This window comes from Perca flavescens, chromosome 23 (assembly GCF_004354835.1).
Source record: "Perca flavescens isolate YP-PL-M2 chromosome 23, PFLA_1.0, whole genome shotgun sequence".
Classification (NCBI taxonomy): Eukaryota; Metazoa; Chordata; class Actinopteri; order Perciformes; family Percidae; genus Perca; species Perca flavescens.
This window is the reverse complement of record NC_041353.1, coordinates 15609099-15634201: the sequence shown is the minus strand read 5'-3', so window position 1 is coordinate 15634201 and position 25103 is coordinate 15609099. Positions and strand designations below refer to the sequence as shown.

Genomic DNA, 25103 nt, shown 5'->3' with positions numbered 1-25103 from the left:
TCAACAATTTCTCAGTCCCTCCCCCCTTTCAGGTAAAGCACAAAACGGTCTCCTAAACTCCTCCCCCCACAAGGGAGAATGAATGCGTGTGCATGAGCAGTGATTGACACGCAGTTAGACACCCCCGGGCCATGATTGGAGCATCTGAACAGGGAGCTGTGGATTTTTGCAAATTGCACTACTGGCGGTGGTGCCAGAGGAGCTGGATTTCTTTTTTAAATTACCTGGTTCATGTAGTTCTAATCGAGCATAGGGTCAGTTTCAGCAAATATGACAGAACGTTAGTTTTATAAGTCTGACCTACTGCACCTTTAATGAGTTTTATGAGGTTCTGGCCGTTTCTAGTCTGTATGCTAATCCAAGCTAACCAGCTGCTGGCAGTAGCTTCATATTTACTGTACAGACATGAGAGCAGTATTGACCTTCTTATCTCTCGCTCTCTGCAAGAAAGTGAATAAGCTTATTACGCAAAATGTTAAAGGATTTCTTTAAATACACACGTAGGCCTATGTGATAAAGACATGCACTCTACTCTGCCTCCCTGAGGCCCTTAGCTGTGTGTAAGCAGGACTTACAACATGCTATGCAGAATTGTATTTACTTAAGGTCAGTGGTCAGAAATTGGCAAGGCTTTATGGTGTCACATTTGGAATGTGACATTTGGTCACCTTCATGCTGGAGCCACATAATGTGACTGCATGAAGACGGCAAATACTGTAGAGGCATTTGACATCAAAATCTGTATTCCTTGCCCACTTGCCTCAGGGCCTAGTCATGGTGTTTTTGAAGATATGCATGCATGCCTGTTAGCAGCTCACATACATGTTCGAATGTACACACCAAAATGTGATCTATGAATCTTTGATCTCTGTGCTGGCTGCATATATTACAAGGGTGGATTTGTGGTAAAAGCACCTTGGAGGAGAAGAAAGCTGGAAAATTATGAATTCTCCGGCAATTCTCTGAGGGCTTTATTAGGCAGGTTGCCAAAGATGTATTTTAACAGTAAAAAATAAAATATTAACAGTTGGATATCAATCATTCCAGTCAAACCTCAATGCCAATGCCAACATGCTACCATGGGTATTGAAATAGTTTGTAAGTGTACAGACACAGTATGATTATGTAGTATGACAAATTATGAATATATAAATAATGTATAGCTTAAAAAGGCAGATTTTCCAGCCGCGTTTCGTAACTACTCATACTAGTTTAGTATAAGAAGACAGCTCAAAGGGATTGGTACAGAAGAGTGTCAGCAAGCTACAAGTAGAGATATCTTTTTTCTTTCTATTGCAGGGACAGAGGGGGGTCCACACACATATACAGTAAAACACATGCAGACAAACAAACACCCAGCTGCCTCAGCTGGAAGTAACACTCCATTCAACATTTTGTCAGTGCCGAAATCAGAATCAATAAGTGGAGGAAGGAAAACAGACTTGTGGTGTGAGAGCGGGACAGGAAACAGTATAGATTTAAGCATACTGTAGATAAAGGCAGACACAGATGCAGACACAGACAAAGATAAGAAAAAAAAAAAAAAAAGACATACACATAACTAAGCTTTTTTGCAGGGAAGCTATGCTGACTGTTTAATGGCATTTCCTTTAGCTGATAGCAGCCAGATAGCTAGCAAAGTATCCAGGTGGGAAAAAACAAAGCTTCCTCCTCAACCAGCTTCTATTATTCAGCCTAAACACCAAACAAGTAAGAGCCTGCACACACAAAGAAAACAGTAACATAAGCTGTCTGCTCTTCGGAGGAGTTTTTTCATGGTACTGACTTGAAATTGAGATGCATTACAAACAATGAATACTATTACTAATACCAAGTGTAGCTGTAGTACATTTGTTTGCACGACAATACAGAGACTACAGAAGTGCAGTTTTATGGCATGGTGGTGAAAAAGGGAAGGTTGAATTTAGGAGGTGGAATTAAAGAAGCTGTGCACGGAGATGATTGATGAATATAAAACATGTAATAAACAACTTAACTGAATCCCTCACATATTATGTATCTGCTTCTATAGAGTCATTACATTGAATTAATATTTTGATCCCCACGATTTGCAAAGGCTTTAATGGAAGTACAATGGAACACAAACAACATAGGCAACGCTGCAATACAAAATGCTTGAAGATATGCATCCCTAAAAGGTATGTTGTTTGTTGCAGTAAGAAACACAATGTTTCTTTATTCATGTAATAGGATGGCAGACTGGCGTAATGGTTAGCCTGCAGTGGCTTGTGAACATGCCTAAATACAAAATAATATGTGCATGCATATTCACATAATCCATAAAGTCACACTTTTCAGATATTAACAAGCAAACACAAACACCAAAGAAACACAGACACACAGATATGTGTGCTGTTTGAGTTCCCAAGGTGTGTGTGTGTGTGTGTGTTTTAGCTGAGGGCAGCAGTATTAGTGATGGTTTTGGGACTAAGGGGCCCAGTGCCCTCCTTCTGCCCACGGCCTTACAGATCTACTCTAGAAATCTAAGCAAGCATGCGTACACGCGCGCGCGTGCACGCACACACACACACACACACACACACACACACACACACACACACACACACACACACACTTTCTCTCTCTCCCTCTCTGGGTTAGGAAACCAAAGAGAGAGAACAGACAGTTTATTGCATTTTGTAAAACTGTTACAATTTGCCATATAACTGCCATATCCTCATTTGCAGCTCCTACTGCACCTCTTTGTTTGGTTTCATTATTATTTGAGAGTGTTGATGACTGTCCACCATGGGGGTGACAAGTTACAAAGTAATTCATTATCTTTAAGAAAACTGTTAGTTTAACATAGTATACTCCTATCTTTCAAGGTTGTCTAATTTCCTGCTCTCCTTTCTTTGTTTCTGTCTATCTGAATTACTGAGGGCCCATTGGCCTAGCAGGCAAGCAGCTCCAGTGAGCACACAGTGGTTATAATTCACAGCCAATCAGTGCACTGGACCGCCAGACAGACTCATTTAAATACTGCCCACAGCCATTACTGTATTTCTCTGTCTCTATCATTATGTGTATCTCTCCCCTGCCTTTCTCACTTGACCCTCCCATGCTTCTGGTCATGACTGCTTCTGCATTTGTTTCTTGGACTATCTCTCATTTGTGTATTCACAGCATCGCTCCTTCACCTTTCCAATGATTATTTGATACCAGCTTCTTTCATTTCTCCTATATTCTTCTCTCATATTCTTACTATTGATCAATTCACCCAATCCACGGGGGTGAGTTGCCAGGATGCCAGAAAACTCTTTCTTCGTTGAATAATGTTGAAACTCAGACAAAGAGCACGGCAAGGCCTGTGTCAGTGTAGGAAATGAGTATGCCATTAAGATGCATGGATGCAAATACTGGCTGAATACCAAATGAAGGCCTGCGGAGTGACATGTAACTGTCTACTACAATGTAGTCCTGTTTTGCACTCCTCATTCACACCTAAAAGGTGTTTTCATACCATCTGTCACTACAGTACGATATTATATTGAGATATTCTGCACAGATTCTATCCATAACTTTCTGCGTATATGCTGTTCTGGCTGAATTAAGCAAATCTAAAATGCATGATGCTTCTGACACATGCTATGCTGTAGCTGCAGAAATGTTATTTTATAAAATTTTACTCTCTGGTACTTTTACGCTGTCATTTTAGCTTGCTTATTTCCAAAATTATTTTGTGAGTATTGTCATTTACAGTAAACACAACATTGACATTTTACATTATAAAGTTGATGTGTTGTTAGCCAACAGTTGCCTATTTACACATCAAGCAGACACATAGCATCATTAGCATTCATTTAAAGCTACATTGTGTAAGAATTTCTCCCATCTGGCAGTGAAATTGTATATGACAACCAACTGAATATTACTTTCTAGCCCCTCCCATTCCAAGCGTGTTGTAATTATTCCAAGAAGTACGACTTCGTCCATGAGTGTTCCTTCCAGTGTAATAATAGTTTTACGTTATTTTGGTACCATTTCATTGCTAACATCAGATTCCCAAACATATGCAAGCTAATGTTAGAAAAGTATCAGTGCTATCGTTATTCTGTATATTGTACGAGACTGTAAGGCAATGTTTACAGTGTAGGAGAGAAGCAATGGAGGTTTGTGTTTTTAATATATTTCTCTGAGCAGTATGAACAATGTCAATGAAACCCAAATTAGCTCTTAGTATCTCCATGTTTACACGCAGCTGTTTTAGCTGTAGCTAGTCTGTGTTACAACTGCACATGACATGAGTTGTCTGCCAGGGAAATTACAACACATATGATTACGTTTATGTTACAAGGTAGACAATCCTTTTTCATCATTGACGCGAGGAAAAGTATCCTAGATGTCGTTCTAGCGTTATGCACAACCATGCTATAGTTAGCCAAGCAACTATAAAACTTTGAATGTACACAAATAGGCAGAATTACCTATCGAGAAGAAAGCAGACAACTTCGGTGTCCCTTTTAAAATCTTATGAACTCTTTCCATCTTGGAAAAGCCACTCCAATATTAACTTTGGTCTTGTTGCTTTGCCTGCCGCGTTGTCGTTTTGGCTTGGCAACTCTGTTACATGTCCTCGAGAATAGGCGCCTCCATTTTTAACAGGCTTTCAAATCTGCCGGCAGTAGCAAGTAATCGTCTCCCCCTCCCTGGCACTAAGTGTAAAAGCGCAAAAGGCGGAGATATGTCCCTCTTTGGCTAATGTATTTTAAAGATGGAGGCGCAACATGGCTGCCGCCATTCAAGCGACTCGCTCGTATGTATTCTGAATGATTCTGAATGGCAGATTCTACGCGTACGAGAATACTTTGATTAGTTGGTGGAAGTAATTACACATGAATGAGCACATATTTGTGAAAGAACAAAGGTTTTTTTGCTAAGAATTAACTCAAAAAAATTACACAATGGAGCTTTAAAGTAATTTTGTGTCCACCATTTCAGTCCAATATTCACTCTCCACAGTATCGATAGCTGTTTAGTAATCATCTCCCACTGCTGCCCACTTTCCTTTTCTCCTCCAGATTCCCTGCTCTATCCATCCTTTCCCCCCCTCTTTTCTTCCCTCTCTACCCCGGTGTTATAAACTTCCACACTGCTGGCAAATCTAGCTCAGGGTACCCATGGGCTGTGTTTATCCCAAGCTCCAGGCTCCCCTGGCAGGCAGGCGAGGGAGAGAATAATCCCCCCACCAAGCCTCACCATAGGTTCACCGGAGGTTCTCATGGCTTCACTGCATGCCACCCTGCAGCGCACAGTTGGTGCTGACCTACAGAAAAGAAAACATCACCAAGAATGAGGGATAGGCTGATTATATTGGATTGTGAAATTATAAAACCATTTGTGGAGTTTATATAAAGCAAAATCTATAAGACCTTTGAGTGAATGTTTGATTCTGCGATGCTGGTGTTGTTTGTGGCAGGTTTGTAAAACAGCGTTAATCCAGCTATCTTTCACACATTCTTTCAATTTAGTTTTCCCATACTAAATTGAGAACAAGTTGTGGGAATGGATTATTTCATTCTTTGTCCTGAAACTCATCCCTGCAGTTACATAAGGCGTCATAACAAGCTTCACACTTCCCCCTCTTTGTGGCTACAGGGTTGCCAGGCAACTCCAAGAACGTCTGCCTTGCTGCGTCCCTGAAACCTTTTGCGGCACTCACACGCACACGCATATACACATACAATCCAATCCTTTAAATCACTTGTTCTCTTCTGGAAGTGTCTTGCCTCAGAGCAGAGGTATTGATGAGGTTACTTGGCTGTTATCTGTGTTTATTGAACCTAATGGCGCTGCCAAAAGGAGAAGTCTGAAAAGAGAACAGAAACATGGACACCAGATGACAGCGTGGAGTTACACAACTAACTTCCTGGACAGAGATGGCCAAATGAACTTGGACCCATATTGAGGCTACATCTAAGTTTGTGTCTTCTTCTGAAGTCTTGCATCTTTGGGGTAGTATTTTCCTTGCCTCAGTCAAACGTTTTGTTGAAGCTAACAGAACAGAATTAACCACCAGAGGCCTGTACTACAAAGCAGGATTTGGCGTTAACGAGTTAACTTCAGGTTCAACCCAGGGTTTTCTGTATCACGACGGTGGATTAGTTGTTACCAGGTTCAATCGCTGCGGTAACTTATGCTGAACACCTAACCTGGTCGGGAGCAGGTTAAATTGGAGATTAGAGATCAACTGGTGTAAAAGCACCGCCTACTGACCAATCAATACTCGACTGATAACGGCGTCACTGTTCTTAGAAGATCAGGCGGAGCTCGGTGCGCGGAGAGAGAGAGGGAGAGAAAGGCGCGCTCATAAAAGTTAAAACATTTAGAGACCGGCAACTCCATCAGCATTTACTGATGGGTATCTTTATGAAAGATTTAGATTTTTAAGCGGAGGGAATTACATATAGGCTATTTGTTGGCTTCTTCAGCTGTGTACTGCCAATACGCACATCGGTTAGAATTATGTTTTGATATTTTTTTATTTTCTCTCACAATCGCTTACCACTGCTGGGGTTGAAACTGAAATAAAAGGCTAAAGCAACGACAGTTCATGGAAAACAAAAATGTAGGCTAATTATGGTCAGATCTTGTGCCAGACTGATGGGGAAGTGACCAGTGTAGTCTAATGTAGGCTATTATAGTGGGTGTACTGTAGCCTACTGTATATTGGCCAGAATCTGCCTTTGGGGCCTCCCCCAAAGGCAGATTCTGGCACAGGGGGGCATATCCTAGTGGGGGGGCTGGGTGTCCTCCCCCAGGGAAGTTTTAAGCATCAATGACTTCATTTCCTGCATTCCGATACACTTTAATGCACCAATTTACAGTAGAAAAATACCTTTATTCAGCCTATAGATGTTAAGAAAAAAAGCACGGATGACAATTCAAAATTTATCAAAAATATAATGGAAAGTTGCCTATGTTGTTACGTGTCATCGGGCATTTTTAAGTGGGTATATAGAAATCCTGGCGCTTACTATCACGTAGACTACACCACTGGAAGTGATATTGATAGGATAAACGTTGTGGTTTACGTAAAACAGCGTTGGCTCTTTTGCCAGCTTTCTTTCCTGCATTTTGCCTGTAAAACCCTGTCTTCTTCATATTTATGTAGAATTATAGTTTGCTTTTCCTGTTTAAAATATGTGGCTCTGGTAGATGTTTGTGATTGGTTGTGGTGCGCAAACACCGTCTCTTTTATGTGAACGTGCGCGCCGCTGGATTGGGAAACCCTGAGTTGACTGAACTAGTTGATAACCACCGTCGTGACACCGGTTATGCAGGACCGCGGTTGTTAGGTTTGGTGAAGCCGGATAACTGAAAGAAATCCAGGGCATGTTGATCTTGATTCGTAGTACAGGCCTCAGGACAGGAAGAACGCAAAACAAACGATACAAGCAATACAAATGTGCAACATAATTTTATTGAATGTGCAGAATTGGCTGGAAGCTTTGACTCCCCATCCAGTGCCTGGTCACTTTTAGTCAGACGGACGTGACTTTGACAAATGTAGATTTTCTTTGGTGATTAATGTAAAAAGGAATCATCAGAATCACGTAGCACTCAGGCTGAACTTGGTGAGTCAGTCAAAGAGGTTCTATGTGATTTAGTATTGTGCATAAATAATGGACACACATAAAGTACAAGGACTTACAAGAGACAGATTTATAAAAAGAGTGGTCAAAATTGAAGCAACAGGGTCTGGCATATCGTGACTTTTAGTCCCAAGTTACTCTTAATCGTACATTTCCCATAATACAACTCAGTTATATTATTAACAGTTATAAAGGGTCTATATATAGACCCTTTATGCCCTTTAAATGTCAAAGTCTTTCAAACTACATGCTCCCAGTTTCTACCACAGGCTTTCTGTTAAAGATTTGAAATACAAAGTCCAATTTAGTGATTTGTGATCATGTTGCTGTATCTTACCTTTACAGAGGTACTTACCAATACATACAAAACATATAATTTTCCTACTAGCTTAGCTTAATACAATTCTGTGTGGTGCTTGGCCATTTCTACTGTATATGCCATGAACTACCCAGTCTGTGATTAGTTTCAAATATCTCAATACTGATATACTGTAATTACACCCTAATGACTTTTCTGTACTCTGAGATGGGCTGTAGGGTTCCATGTTTGAACAATCCATTCACTGTTCTTCCTTTAAAATGGATTATTATGGGCCCGAAAATGGATTCACACTAGACATCCTCTGTATGGCGAGTGCAGGTGCATTGACGCTGCGTGGTATGGTACACAGAGGCAGCCCTCACAGCCCTGAATGGATGCAAAATCAGACAGCAAACCCTGTCTGAGTGATTTACACAGGCCAAGCTTATGTCACGTTAAATACTAGCTTGAAGCAGACTGTGAAATATTAATGTTTTGTTGTAAGAAATGACATTTTACATGACGCACTGTAAGCAGAGTGGACTTCTGTGGCACTTTTCACAGAGAGGTTTGATATTTTTTCAGCTCTGAGGGTACAAATAATACCACATGGCTCGATAGGTGCCACATGCACATGCAGAGAAAAAGAAAAGGGGAGAATTGGGTGGGGGAGATGTTTGTGTGTACGGCCCGCACATGAGAATAAAAAGAAATGATGCACAAGATGCAGAGAGATACAGGGGGAAAGAAAAGGCTAGCATATAACAATGAGGTGTAGTTATCCGCTGTGGCGAACCAAAGCGCTAGAGATTCCCCAACAGATCGTCTGCCTGTTTTAATAGCCTTTGGGCATTTTGTTCTCTTTAGATGGGATTCCACTGTCTGCTGCCTGGCCAGACACACAGACTCCAGCAGCATCCATGATTACCTACAGTATATTATGGCGTTGTTTATTTTCTTTTTTCTGTGTACTGAACTGTGAGGCTGACAACCTGACAAAACTGACATAATATGTACAATATTAAAAACTGGGGAAGAAGACTGTCATTTGAAATGAGCATGAACCTTTATGTCTCAACCTTTTTTAAGTGCTTTCCTTCCAACCTTTTCCACAAGCTCTACCACAGTGGAGGAAGGGAGAACACAGAGGAAATTCCTATAATAGGAAAGGGGCTTTTCTGAGGAAAATGGAATTGAACAAGCTATCTGGTAGCTCATCCCTCTATTGATTCAATGCCCAGGGCTCTTAGTCTGTCTCTTCGTTGAAAACCTGCAAAATGGACCTCACATCCTAGTGACTGTTCCGTTTGCTCCTAGGACCTGGCCAAATGAGTGATACAGTATCACACAAAGAAAAAAAAACGTTTAAGGAACATTCTTTACTTTACTTTACTAACAGGTGAATATATGTCTAGATGCCCGTGATGGAGTTATGGCCTTTAGGTAATTGGTTTGGTTTTGCTGGTCTTAACAACATACTACAGTATTTTGTAGCACAAATGTAGGTGGAAAATGTTATAAATGCTATATCTCCAGAGAAGGCAGCAGGTACAGAGGACAGAGCAGAGGGTGCCATTTACGCCCCACACAAAGCCATCAGAGCCACAGCGAGCCACTAAATGTGTTTTTATTCTACTTAATCAGATGGCCAGATGACAATGACATCAACTTATCAGCTTTGTGTATATGTGTGTGTGTGTGTGTGTGTGTGTGTGTGTGTGTGTGTGTGTGTGCTTGCTCAAGTATGGACTTAATGGATATTCCCCAGGACCCAGATAAGACTATATCTGTGGTGCAAAATGCTCTCATTGCAGATTCTTATTCAGATTCCACAGCAAATTTTGAGCAACATACAAGGTAAAGCTCACCTTAAAATAACATTTATGGTAAACAGAAGCAACTTATTATTGCAGTGGACCCGGCGCAAGCAGCGCCAGTCAAAGTTGGTTGGCTCTAAAAATTCAAATATATCCTGATGTTTTATTGGATGACTGATGAGCAAACTAAATTGAAAATAGCTATTTAAAGAGACCTTCTGCTGTGAGTGTGATTAGGTTTGAAGTTGAGATGAAAAGGCAGAGCAGAGTTGGGGCATACAGGTGTTTTTGACCGACCTTCCTCCAACTCTCTCTTTATTTTTATTTTTTTTTAACCATCTTTGATCAATTTAAATCCATGTTTGGGATCCTAACGGCACGGCACACCCCATCTTCAGAACAAAGGCCTCTCTGCCTCCCTCTCTCTGGAGGTTAATGGATTGCGATTGAAGTTGAAAAATATGAGCCAGTAAGACAAATGTGTGCAGGGATGGAGAGGTAATCACAATGACAGAAGCGTAGCTTCGCTGTCACATTAAGCTGTCTGATAAACTGCTAAATCCCTCTCAAAACAACAAAATGAAGGGAAAGAATATGGGATTCAGCCAGTGACTAACAGATTGTAATTAGGAATTGGATGCTCTAAATTTGAGCACCCTGCCTCTATCAACCAGCAGTTGTTTTTCCTGAACAGAACTGGAAATTTCGTAAATAATATGAATTGGAATTATGGCAGGTGGTGCCCAAGAGGAGTTGATGCCAAAAAATACAGTGGGATATTTGTTTTAATACATGTCACATTAAATCAAGTTTGTTTAGTGTGGTATTCACACAAATCAGTAAGGCAGTTATGGCAAGATAAAAAAATGCCATGATCCCTGAGGGAAACAAAATTCTGAAAAATATAGTAAACAAGGCAACCGAATCAGAAATAGCTATATGTTTTTAATATGCATGATAGGAGAGTTTAGAAACACATCATTATGTCATTTTCAAATTAAATGAATAGTTATAGACATTTTGAGAAATTCAGGTACTCGTCTTCTTGCTGAGATTTAGATGAGAAAATTGATACCCCTCTCAGATATAAAAGTGGTATCGAGCTTCTCATCTAACTGTCAGCATGAAAACAAATAAGGCTATTTTCCAGAATGTCAAACTATTCCTTTAAACCTGTATATAGCATGAAAAGAATACAGGCTTGATATGTGAATTAATATTTGCACACCTAAAAATCCTTTGCACAAACACACTAAATACAATGAATGAATACAGATGCTTGGCGAGACCTTGCTTGTTTGAAATTCTCTCGCCAGATAGTTCAGGAAGTGGAACAAGTGAGAGCCCCTTCACCTCGAGGTCTATGGAGGGCTGTCTACAATAAGTGACGAGCAAAGGAAGATAAGACACACTGCTAAATTTCAAGGCGAAGTGTTGGACGTTTTTGAAAGTTCACCTCTGCTTAGCTTTTGACTTTGTTTTTCTATCCACCTACAGACCTGAAATCATTTTCTAACCTTGCTCCCTCCCCAACAGGCTTAACCCATGCAGCCTCGACACATTGCTCCAGGCCATGTCATTTATGAATTATTTAAAAACTGTAGTATTGCACATTATATTAATATTCAGACATGTCCTATTATCTGCTGTCAGCTCTCTCTCTCCCTCCCTGCTATCTGTTATTTTTGTAATGATCTGTATTCCTGTGGCATTAGGTTGGTCAGGGCTTGTGCCCACTGATGCAACGTGCCTGGCATGCAGAGTGAGGTTACACTGGGCTGCTCTGTTTTGCCTTACTCCTACACTGGTTTACTGGCAGGTGATTTCTCTCTCTTTCCACGACACATTGCTTTTGGCTTGCCTAAACCAGTTCCCACTACCTTCAAAATAACATCTGCTTTTTTCATTACTCTGTTTACATTTTGAAATACAATTTATTTTTACAAATGTCCAAATGGGTTTGGAGATTTGATATATACATTCCACGCTCCAGCCCATTAAATGTTTAAAGCAAGACACAGCACAGCACAGTTTACTGACTCCATAAATTATGCATCAAAAAACATCTCTTGGAATTCCACTTGCTATATTGCTGCGAGAGCAGCGTGTCCTTTGAATTTCAAACAGAATGGCTCCCCCTAGTGGCAAAAACAGTTGTAAGGTCTGGATGTTGAGTCCTCGTCAAGCAAAAGGCAACTTTCAATGTGTGTCTGTCTGTGTCTGTCTAGCAATGTTATAGCAGGATAATAATTTTAATCATTAAAACCACTTGATAGATTTTTTATGGTCAAATACAACCAACTCACAGCTCTCTGATTTTGCTAAATTGCCCAAACTCAACTGTTAACACTCAGCAATGAGTAATTGTACACTAGACCCCATTAAAAAATCAAGTAATTTATCTTATAATATAATAATATAAATTATTTAGCACAAAACATACCATATAATGTGGAATGCTCTCCTTTTAACCTCACACTATGTGCTACTGTGTCCACTTAAAACACACCAGCTTCACACACAATGAATTATTTAAGCTTGATGCTGCAAGCAGAGCTGTCCATGCACTGGGCCCTAAGCTCTTCTAGAAATGAGTGCAGTACAGTCTTGTGTTAGGCCGTCTTGTACATAAAAAGTGTTTGTGAAGCACAAAGCTGTCTGTGCTTTATTTAGATTTCAACTGCTCCATCCTGCTGTCATTGGCCACTGCCTGCTGAAGTGATTAAGCACATACTATTTGCTCTTTCTATGAGTACTGTACTGTATTGTATTGTATTGTATTGTATTGTATTGTATTGTATTGTATTGTATGCGTATTTTTATACATGGTAGTATGTTGTTCTTGTTCTTGAACGTTCATGTTTATCTGATGTTAGTGTCTTGGCAGGATGTCCGAGGAAAATCTACTTTTGCATTTGGTCAAGTGAAGACAGAAAAAAAATTGTTTTTGAGTCCACCCTCGTCTTGGATCACAGCACTTGCTTCTCCAAAGAACATCTAAACTGAATATACGATGGAAAAAAAAAAGAGAAAAAAAATCAGCTTTATTAATTAGATTTAACAAGGCAACAACTGACCATCAGGGTGTAGGTGCACGTGTGTGTTCACTGAACACTGTTCAGGCAGCTCTGGAAACCTCCCAATAGTCGAACGCGAGGTGCATTAAAAGTGAAGGTCAGCTTTGATTTCTACAAGCCTATATTCTGATGTTTGTCAGGTCTGAGCTGGCAAGAACACTGTTGACAGTTGGGCCGTGGGAATGTCAGCATGGAAACTGCATCTGTGAGATTTTCCACTTGCGTAACAAAGAATGAACTATTTCTGTTCTGTCAAGCAAAAATACAGAGTGACGGAAATAAGAAAAGCCAGAAAAGATAATTAGTGTTTCTCATCTCTTTTGTTAGGCCAAGATTTGATAAACGTTCATTAGGATATAAGGCAGCAGTACAATTTAGTGGAAACTGTGGTTGTCAGATGCTGTTCTGTATTTGACCTTTACACTGTAGAGAGATGGAACTACAAACACAAGATTTAATTAGATGTATAAGTTCGCTTTAGTTATGTGTGTGAAAGAAGAGTTTTCATCACACAGAAAATAAACACTATTTAAAGTATATACCTATAGGGGGTGGAAAGAATAATGGCTCCACCTTACAATACAGTATCTCATGAACAATTTCCTGAACAATGCCAAAAAGACTCAAATCCAGGAAACTCCAACACGACTGGAGTACAGATATTGGACATGTGGCCTGCCTTTTACTGCCTAGGAAGCTTATGTGTCACTGATACACATTGTACCCCATAGTTGAGGAAATGTACCATTTCCCATCTGGCTGGATTACAATGCGCCAGTAATTATTATCAATGGCACTAACTGGCCTTATTTTCAGTGGCAAACTAAAGAGGGTTGGCAAAGATGTAAAATGAACAATTATGTATATTTTCTCCAGTCAGTCATACAAATAGGATTGTATTATAATATGAGCAGGCATCTCTCTTCAAAACTGAAGTGTAATAAATCAAGCTTCCTACAGAACAAGACATAAGTGACTCTGCAAGTTGGTGAAACTACTTTGGAGCCTAGGAATGATTCTGATTGGCAGAAATAACATTTCAACTTTAGATTAAGGCAATCCAATTGAACATTAACATTATCTGTAAACGCTATAACTCAGTCCTCATTCCTGAGATCTCATGTTTACTGCAATTGCCACTAACTGCAGTAGGTGTGTGAAACAGTTGTCTACTAGCTGGAACTGATTATCTCTCAGAACATTAATCTGGGAAATATCCATACTCCTTGTACTTCTGTAAATAAAGCAACAAGACTAAAGCAGTGCTGGGTTTGTGAAAAACTATATTTTATATTACTTTTCTCTGAAATAAATCAATATGAATTACTGTTTCACACTATTGTACTGATGAACACATGTTAATGGTTGCATTGACCTTTATTCACAGCCCGCCAAAATAAGAAAACTTCAAGCAGACGTTGACTTTGTAGCATTTATGGACAGTTCCTATCAATTGCTCTACTCCAGAAGGACAGAGCCCAAATCCATCTTACTCGGGACCCTGAGCACAAGCACTGAAGTGTTTTCACATTGGATTGCATTATATTGGACACTGTGTACAACACTATTTGATCAAACTCTGTTGCCAAAAACAGAAAACTTGGCAAAAGCACATTGGAACCGTGTCCACAAGCTGACCCCAGCAAAGACTTAAAAAAAGATATTTAAATGTCCATAGTTCAGAAACAACACTATTAGGAAATTGACTAAAAATTGGCTTTAAGTGCACCTCCGACTGTCTAAGAATTTCACCAAAATATTTGCTGAGTGGCCTAGGTGTTGTTTTGTAATGTGTTTCAGTTATTTTGTCTAATTTAGTATGACTTTAGTGTACATATTCTGCATGGCAAATGAATGTTTAGGAGAAAACAATGCATAATGTGGATTAATAATAAAAATAATACAATGCATTATTATTATTAATCCACATTATGCATTGTTTCTGTCATCACAGTAGGTTGTAATCACAATTTCAAAAGCATTATATAATAACATAACTGCAGCAGAGCACTATTTGCTGCATTTCAGTCCTCTAATCACAGCATCAATTGAATCACAGATGCATAAAATGACATCATCAACTCCATCACAGATCCCTGTCATCAGTGTCAATTGACTGACAGAGGTAAATAATTACAATCACAGCATCATGGCAGAGAGCCCTGTAATGCCATCTACTCCATAAAGATGCAAATTGCATTACAGATAGTTAGAAGATGTACTCAGACCCTTTGCTTAAGTAAAAGTTGCAATACCAAAGTATAAATAGTATGGTTTGTAAATGCACTGCATTTTTACATAGGTAGAAGTACAGTTGTATCAGTGTTATGAGCAAAATGTATAAGTATCAAAAGTAGAAGCTGCCTACTCATTATGCAGAATGGTCTTTTATAGAGATGCTATATCATTATAGGCCTACAATATTTACATAATTATTGATGTTAATGATGTTTTAATCTAATGTGTAAGCAGCAACATTTGGAGCTTATCTTTACAACTACTGCTTTCTTTTGTACAGTCTATAACAATGCATCATATTTTATCTGAGTCTGCAAAGTTACATATCTCTCACATAGTAGTGGAGTATTATCTGCAATAGCCAATTTGCCTCAGAAATACAGTGACGTAGAAAGTAACACTATACAGAACTCAAGTTAATGTATTCTGTTACTAAGTTTCCACCACTGATCACACAGGCATTCGCTGTTTATATTTCATCATACATTCCTATCATCAGTGTATTCAGATTTACATCCCAAACACTGTCTGTTTTAAATACAATACTACAATTTGTGTTTTTTGCGGCTGTTTTTGTCAATTGTTCTTTTGTTGCTTTATCAGAAGTTTAATTTGTCCTTAGATTTATAATACGTCTCAAATTGTAATGACCATAAGCCATAGACCAGGGGTCACCAACACGGTGCCCGCGGGCACCAGGTAGCCCCCAAGGACCACATGAGTAGCCCTCAGGCCTGTTCTAAAAATGAAAATTGAATATTGATATTATCTGTTTCCCACCTTGTTAAGTCATTGTTGATAGTTATTGTGAGAAATCATTAACTTGATCAGTGTCTTCACATAGATGAGTATCATTAATCATTAATAATCATATATAACGAAAGGCAAACGGAGCATATTTGTTAGGCTATTTCAGAAGAGTGTGTCAAACTGGTAGCCCTTCATATGACTCAATACCCATGAAGTAGCTCTCAGTTTCAAAAAGGTTGGTGACCCCTGCCATAGACTGTTACCAAAAATAATCATTTTGGCTTTATTATTTTTTTTTGTGTGGCCACGTTTTGTCCACTGCATCACGCGCAAACACACGCGACGCTTGTTCCTATTCTCGGATTGGTCAGCGGTGCCGGGAAACATTCTCCTGACATGTCAGCTGGTATAAATACTTGGAGCAGCCTTCTTTTTACGCAGCCCTGTTTTATGAGGGAAAATGTATCGTCTCGGTCAACAGTGTATCCCCAAGATCGCCTTCAATTCCTTTTTATCCGCTGTGCCACGGGAATATTTTCATTTTACGAGACACTATAATAAAAGCTGGTCGTGTATTGGCTGATTTTGGATCAAATTGTACATTTATCTGCACGAAAATGCCGAGGACCAAGAAAAAGAATGGCAGGGGTAAGTAAGCGACCCAGCCGCATTGCTCTGGCCTTGCTTATTTGGCTTCTCTATGCTGGCGGTAGTTGTAGTTCTTTTCGTGTTGTCAGTCCATTGAGTGGAGTTGGACGTGTTTATAGTAAGGACTACAAATGTCAGAGTTCTGGCCTACGTCACAACACAAAGCTAACTAGCCGTGGTCACACAAAGCATTAGCTAGCTACTTTTACAAAAACGTTCCACCATACGACAATATGCGTTTGCTTCATATTTATTGACACACTCGTTTAATTGTCACAAACTAATTTATACATCACAAGAGCCCTCAATTAACTTTAACCTTACAAGCTAACGTCAGCTAGCTAGCTAACTAACTAACGTTACTGTCAACTCCCCACTACCAAGATGCAGCTTTGGTTGCTAGGTAAAGTTAATTTAAATTAACCTAACGTGACAACTTGACTCCGTAGAAGAATACATTGTTGTAGCTAGCTAGGTCTGCAAACCAAAGACATGACGTTATTGCTAGCCAGCTTGAACTCTGTAAAGTGAGATCTTTAGCCGAGTTTGTGGCTAACGTTACTGGTATTAATTCCGACTAACGTTGGCTGACTTTATACAAACCTGTATGGCAGATAATCGTTTTGTAAATTGGTTAGCAATATGTTATTATTGTCTAGCGACAGAAGGTGGACATTTTGGACTCCAGAGAGCGGGGTGGAATAGAGGCGGCGCCCAGTTCTCAGAAATCAGCTGTCGTGGGGGCAGAGCAGAGTCCACGTCAACACAGAAATATCCTCTTTTTATGTGGATACAGTGGCCTTTCAAAATCTGCTGACAGTGCTGCCTATAGCGTGTATCATGGCTTGACATATTCCTTCTTGATTATGACTACTAAGACGTGTTCTCAGTGATAATCTTTACTAGCATGTCTTCCAGGGGTAAATTCAGACCAAATACGCCTGTTGAAGTCTGGTTGCGGTTCCCAAACATTGAGGAAGCAATTTTCCTACATAGTATGTGTTTTAATAATAAGGCTAATGCAACCAAAGCATTTTCGTTTTTAAAAATGAACACACTGGTGATTTTCACACTTTTTCTTTTTTTTTAAGCTGTGAATTTTCACAACTCTCCCACACTCTTCTTGTTATCAGGAGGACCTACATATTCTCCATGGAGTAGACCCTGGCAACCATTTAAGTATTGTGTGTTTTAAGGTGCCTGCTGTCTGCAGTTTTTTTTCTCTCTCCAATTAACCGTATTCGGAATGTTACCCTTTTGAACTGATAATCACTGGATTAAAAACTTGCTTCCTCCTTGGCCTCCATGACACATAGTTGCTTGCTTGTGTTTTTGGGCTGTGCCAAAACTGAATGAGTCTATTTTGAACAGTAGCTGTGCAGCGGAAATCGATCACTGTGGCAGATTGTCAGAGCTTCTGTCATGTCACAGAAGTTCAGTTGTGTTGACCAATGTCCCTCAAACCTGAACGTAATGTTGTGTTTAAACAGTCAACAGAAGTGTGGGTTGCCCTTGAACCTGCCAACATGTTGCATTGTCATATAAGATAGAAAGTACAGCAGGATAAGGCTTTTTAAAGGACCGATTAGATAACTACAGTATTTGCTACAGTACCTGTGTGCAGCTGGGCTTACATAACTGGCTAAACCAGACCTACAATTTCTGTGCTTATAGCTGTTTTGTTTTGTTTTTCCAGGGGGGCAGCATGGAAATGTGCAGCCTTTCAGTGATGAGGATGCCTCCATTGAGACCCTCAGTCATTGCAGCAGCTTCAGTGACACTGCCAGTGTCGCAGATGAAGGTAGGTTTGTTTGTACATCTGGGTATGCAATTATGTGTTTCTATATGTGCTTCAGTCTTAGTTTCAACTTGAGTATGTATGCTGGCTTTTCTGTCATTGGGTGTTTGGCATGGGCCAGTGTTTGCAGTTTGTGTGCACTTATCAGAAGGCACATATTGGATGCCTAGCTTATCTCTGGGTTTAAATTTTGCCATAAAGTTTCTTATTGGGCAAACGTATGAGTAAAACTGACAGTTTTTTGTTTTATTTGAAATCAAGGACCTCCTAAAAGTTACAGAACCCTACCATGAAAATTGCAGTTCTTCCTATGTTTTGTGTCACAGTATAGATACTGTGAAGCATATCAGGAAAGTTTCTACATCTTGTGGTGTTGCCAGGTGGAGAGGCCAGTGAGGACACAGCCCAGGAGGATTTCCAGTACAAGCTGAAGGGGTTCATAGACCGCACGGTTGATAAGAGGTAATTCAAAGTACTCCCTGCTTTTCAGCAGTGTACATACACATGTTATCTGATCTTTGCATGCAGACGGTAACATGTTTGTGCAGAGTTTCACTTTAACATGAGATGCTTGAACATATTGGCTCCCAAAACAGTATGTATAGAAACTTTTAATTTTGAAATTGATCTAATTGCTTAGTGTTGTTCAATTGTTTAACTCATAGGGCCCTAAGCCAAGCTATAGGCCAAAGCAGTGGGTGTTCTGCACATGCTCCTTGCATTGGCTAACTTTTTTTTTTTTTTGATGAATTTCACTGTCATGAATCACTCAGCCAGGTCAGTATTAAACGAGAGAGATAATGATTTGTATAATGGCAAAAATGAATGTTTTCTCAGTGCTAAGACCAGACAAGGGGCACTGGATGGGCTTAAGACGGCAATGGCCACACGGATCCTGTGTGAGTTCATCTCAGAGAGAAGGATGACTATCACAGACAGCATTGAACGCTGCCTAAAGAAAGGTACCAGAAAAGGTGTGTGTGTGATTAATAGTTGTACATGTTAGTTGATTTAATAAGATTTGTTATTATAAATCCACTCATGACAAATGTCCCCTGAATTTGAGGAACCTGTTAATGCCCACCCCTCTCACTGTCAGGCAAGGGAGAGGAGCAGCGGGCAGCAGCTTCTTTAGCCTGCCTGCTGTGTATCCAGCTGGGCTCTGGCATCGAGAGCGAGGAGGTGTTCAAGACGCTGAAACCCATCTTCAAAAACATCCTGGCAGATGGATCAGCCAACATACAAGCCAGACAGGCTGTGAGTGCCTAATATTGTTGGTGGCAGAGCAATATATTTTTATGACATTGGAGGAATGCACTGTTGACAGGTTGAGGAACAGCAGCCACACTGTAGCTGCTACTATTTTTTTTTTTCCTTTCGGAAATCAGTGTATAAACTGGGGTGAAGTCGACTGAACAAATCTCTGCTTCTCTAATAGGTTGCGACAAGTCTGGGCCTGTGTACTTTAGTGGCAGAAGATGACATTTTGGTAAGTTCTTTATCACCTTTGGTGTCTTTTCTGTGGCTTGACAACTCTCAGCTTGAGGGCAAGCTGCCATTATGTTTCCTCTACAACTTTGTCAGTTGTTAATTTGTACTCCTATTATCAGCTGTGACGTTGTGCCTCATTCAGTCTTAACATTTATGATGTCAACAGCACTGGCAGCTGATCTTGTACATGCCTCAAGTAATTAAGTCATTCACATTATTTGTAATGTACTTTTATAATTTCCTGAAGTGTTTTTGAAAACTTACAGCATTTTAATTCTTGCATTGCAAACCCCAGTCTTCATATGATCCCTACTGTTTCCTGTTCTAGGACGTGCATTCTACCATGGAGTGCTTTGAGAATCTGTTCACCCGGTCCTATGCGAGGAAGGATGGTACCTGTCCTTTGATCAATCCCCAGACAAGCCAGCTCCATACCAACGCCCTGCTGTCCTGGGCACTGCTGCTCACCATCTGCACTGCCAGCCAGCTCAAAGACATCATGTGCAAGTAAGCAACTCTGGTCCACCTTTTACCTAAGTTAAGTTTTCTTTAACCACACATAATTTTATTTTACTGCCACCCAGATAAGTACCAAAAAGTTTAAGAATTTTTAATATATTTCTTTAATATTTTTCAATGCATGTCTTTTTGTTGTGCAGACACCTGCCTAAACTACCAAGATTGCTGGAAAGTGAGGATGTCAACATGAGAATTGCTGCAGGGGAGACCATTGCCCTGCTCTTTGAGTTGGCCAGAGACATGGACTCTGTAAGTTCATTGTCATTCCTGTAGTGCAGTGTATTGGGACTAAAATTGAGACTAAATTGCTGATGTTGGATGCAAAAGGGACTGTATCATGTTTATTTTGCTCTAAATTGCATGATAACCTGACTCAGTCTGTCGGTCTTTTTACTTTTTCATTGGTCATGAGTGCAGCATTTCTTTGTTTGTACCTTCAGGAGTTTGAGTTTGATGACTGGGATGAACTGTGTGACAAACTGAACGCGTTGGCCACGGACTGTAACAAGCACAGAGCCAAGACCGACAAGAGGAAGCAGCGGTCTGTGTTCAGAGACGTACTCAAGGCTGTTGAGGTGGGTGTTCAGGGTCAGTTGACAGCACCTTGATTTGCTAGGTTGTTATTGACTTGCTATAGGTGGAGTGTGTCTGTCAATTTAAGAATCGGTTTCTGGCAATGGTTAGTTTTTCTCACCTCCTGTCTTCATCTATATTCTTCCAGGAGGCTGACTTCCAGTCAGAGACCATTCGCTTTGGGACAGAGCGTATGACCATTGACAGCTGGGTCAGAAAGAGGACCTATGATGCCTTCAGAGAGTTTGTAGGCTCTGGGATGAACTACCACCTACAGGTAGTACTGTGCAATTAATCAAAATTTAATCGTGATTATGATTTTTGGCTCCCAACGATCACAAAAACAGAATAATCGAGAAACAATTATTTGGCACATTACGTTTTGCAAGGAAACTTATTTTCTCTTGTGTTCTGAATGGGGGGAGTTTAAATGTGGAAAAGTATTACGGCAAATTTCACAGATTTTTTTTTTTTGCTGTTGATTTATTTAAGTTTTTCCACTGTTTTAAGTTCAATAATTGCAACATCTTTCCAGAAGTTAACAAGTAATCGTGTCAAATTATCGTGATTTCAATATTGACCAAAATAACCTTGAAATCGCAACTCATTCAAACTTGAAATGCATGCGGTCAACATTTTTTAAATATAATTGCAATGCAGAATCATGAGGTTGGTTTGAGTGATGTGTAGTCCATATCCACAACGTTCCACTGCCGGGATTGCTCCGGTGCTGCCGGAAATTCCGCCAGATTCACCTCTTTACGGCCGGATGTCCGTTACCTTCTGCTTTCTTTGCGCTGGAATTTTAAACTCAGGTGGATTTCTGAGGACTATGGTTAACTGCTCCTCAGATCTCTGCAGGGTAAATCCAGACAGCTAGCTGTCCAATCTGAGTTTTCTGTTGCACGACTAAAACAACCTTTGAACATACACATGTTCCACCAAAACCAGTTCCTTCCTGAGGCTATTTTGCAGAGGCTCTGTGCGGAGCTTAGCGCCACCCATGACGATTGTGATTGGTTTAAAGAAATGCCAATAAACCAGAGCACGTTTTTCTCCCATCCCAGAATGCTGTGTGAACTATCCAGGAAGGTCTGGCAATGTGAGATTAGGGGCGTTTCCCAATATGTGTTCTTCTATTGACTTGTGTTCTTGTGTCTCTGTGAAACGTCATCTCGTGTTACCAAAGTACTGTCCCAATACACAAGTTCGCATTTCGCCAATAACAGTTAAAATTCCCGGATGTATGCTTGACACGCCCATTTACCGAGGATACATCGGTTGGTAACTTGTATGAACTTCGCAGCACCTGTATCCCAACATTCATTTCGGCATTCAAAGATGGTTGGATTTCCAGTACATAGACAGCCCAAAAACGGGACAATTTTAATAATTTTCGCCATCTTATTCATCACTAAATTCACTTATGAGAACATTTTAGGCGAGAAATGAACGGTTTATATTTTGAATATAGGCAGTCTTGCGAAAATCTACAGTACAGCGATTTTTCGCAGCTCCATAAAATGACGTGGCCGCCAGCTTGCGCCTGCCAGGGCCGCTTGCTCGGCGCTCGGACAGTCACACTTGGAGATCCCGCTGTAAGATGGAGGTCCCGTAAATAAGAGGCTTTTATTTCGCCGTTTTGGATCGTTTGTGTAAATATCGCAACACATGTGGTTAACTGTCTTTTCGGAGTTAAACTCAACAAGCGCGCGCACACACACACACACACACACACACACACACACACACACACACACACACACACACACACAGAGGAGAGATATACCATAGATAGACTGCATATTATTAGTCTATGAGATACACCCGTTTCTTTTCGGGAAACTTGTTTAAATTATGCCATATGCTATAGCCTACATTATATTTTGTAGTTAGTTCATATTTTTGGTGTATTGGTTTTCTGATTTATTAGAAGTTGAGTTTCAGTCTTTATGATAATTGAACAGTTGTACATAAAGTGCTAACATCTTATGTAGACTAAAGGGGAGACACCAACCTTTGTAATTTGAATTTCTAATTTCCATCTCCCTGGGCATATACAGTGCACTACAATAATATAGAAATGATAATTCCACATAACACTAATAGGAACACATAGGACACACTAGTGCATATGCCTATTTATTTGTTTCATTTAAACTGATGCTAATAATAGTAGGGATCACGTTCCACTCTTTTTTAATAAGTAAGGGGTGTTTGAGCTGAACAATAAAATTAAAGCTCTATGTATGTATGTATGTATGTATGTATGTATGTATGTATATACATACATGCATACATACATACATACATACATACATACATACATACATACATACATACATACATACATACAAAGTGGTTATATTGTTGTGGTCTTTATTTCTAGCTGGTATTTTGGAGCCTTGCAGGTAGCCTCTGTGCTGGCAGTGTTGAGCAATAACCGGAAGAGCGCATCGTCTCAAATTGTTAAGTGTTTTCTGTGCTTGTGAACTTGCGAGTTAATTCTTCCAAGAACAACCAGCAAGAACGTTCTCCCCAAGAACACAAGTCCGTAGTTTGCATTCTTGGTATTGAGAAACGCCCTAGGTCTGATGTGTAACAGGAGCTCTTTTCTCCTGCACTGAAAAGCCACTTACAGACCGTGAAGATCTGTAGGCCTGCCTGATGCAGGAAGACAACACTTGCAACTTGATTTAGGATAACGTTGCGTAATGTAAAAGTAGCTAGTCGGAAAGTAGTCAGCACTCTGGCTGGCAGCAAGTGCTTGTGTACAAGTGCAACATTTCACAAGTGAGACAGTGGAACATATTTCAGAACCCCTAACACTAAACGATATCTAAAATGATCTAGCTACGGTCGTTTACATTTTGTATTATGTTTGTAATGGTTCGTAGAATTGTTTCCCTTTTTTAATGAGTGTTTGTTTTTTGTTTTTTTTTCTTTCACTTCTAATCAAGGCAAATGAATTCATCAGAGATGTTTTTGAACTGGGACCACCTATGCTGGTTGATTCCGCAACAATGAAGGCCATGAAAATATCTCGCTTTGAAAGGGTATGTGCACACACCTAGTTTTTTTTAATTTTATTTTTATTTTTTTTAAATAATCCTTGTCAAAAGGCACTTAAAACTCTAGCATCTTACTTTTTGGAAGCTTGACTTTTTTTTTAAATGTATTTATTTTTCTATGTTTGCATTAACTTTCCCCACTCAATTTTTCCAGCATCTCCATAACTCTGCTGCATTCAAGGCTCGGACCAAGGCCAGAAGCAAGTTCAGGGACAAGAGAGTGGACGTGGGAGAATTTTAACTCTTTTTAATCTTTTGTTTTTCACTCTAATACCCTATTCATCAGGCTTCCCTGCTTTTTAGATGAATTGTCACAACTTTGTGTCCCTGTGATCCTCCCTCGAAATCTATCTTTTGAAACCCTGACCCTCTGTAGACTTGAAAGGTGGCTTTATCACAGATGCTCTGTAGTGGACAAAACATTCTTTTTATAGCCTCCATTCAGGTCTACAGGAGGTGAGTGTTTGTTTGATAATCAAACAATAGGTTTGGAGTATAACTTTAATGTATCCACTTAGATGGTGGTGTTGTACATATAGTGTATATTTGTCTGCTCCTCATGTTAATATTCATTAGGTGGCTTTTTCTTTTTTCTTTTTTGTGTGGACATAAATTATATAATTTTTCCAGCATTTGTCTTGTAGGTCTATTTAGTTCATAGCAATGTCAAGACATGTTGTGACTGATGTAACACTTTGTTGAATTTCTATTTAAGTTGTACTACCTTGTTTTCTTAGCAGGTTATTTATGTAGAACTTTGATGAATATTCTGCTGTCTTTTTAGTATTGGGTATGTAATCTAAAGGGCAAGGATGGTGAAATAAACACAAAAGCTGTAAGAAATGGCTCCCTAATCTTTGCTCATGTTTATTATAGAAGATAAACTGGCACAATGATGCTGACTGACCAAGATTAGTTAATTAAGATGCTCAAAGCATAATTTCCCATTGTTGAAAATAAAATCGGCAGTAGGTTTCGGGGAAGTGACTTGAAACTTCACTGGAAGAGGAGTTAGCAAGTGCGTTTTAAAAAAACCCATGTTCATATATCCTGGCAGATATATGACCATTTTAAACTAAGGGGCAGTACAAATCTTATTTATTGCTACTTCGATATATCAAAGTGAAGGATCTTGTGGCCAAGGTGACGGTGTCAGTAAAACTAACTGAGCAGTACACCCTGCCTGCACCTTCCTAGATATGAG

At 39.8% G+C, this 25103-nt stretch overlaps 1 protein-coding gene across 2 annotated transcripts; it reads left to right on the top strand.

The window, feature by feature from the left end:
* Window positions 1-16214: 16214 nt before the first annotated feature.
* On the top strand, window positions 16215-24753 carry ifrd1 (interferon-related developmental regulator 1). Of its 2 annotated transcripts, none has more exons than XM_028571215.1 (12): window positions 16215-16447; window positions 18144-18248; window positions 18626-18707; window positions 19083-19207; window positions 19345-19502; window positions 19684-19734; window positions 20065-20243; window positions 20396-20504; window positions 20696-20830; window positions 20977-21105; window positions 23789-23884; window positions 24054-24753. In XM_028571215.1, exons 1-12 carry the CDS (start codon window positions 16417-16419, stop codon window positions 24138-24140), a joined length of 1287 nt encoding a protein of 428 aa, XP_028427016.1. In that variant the 5' UTR covers window positions 16215-16416; the 3' UTR covers window positions 24141-24753. The 2 variants fall into 2 exon arrangements, with proteins under 2 accessions (XP_028427016.1, XP_028427015.1); XM_028571214.1 differs by having other exon boundaries at window positions 19083-19219.
* Window positions 24754-25103: the final 350 nt, after the last annotated feature.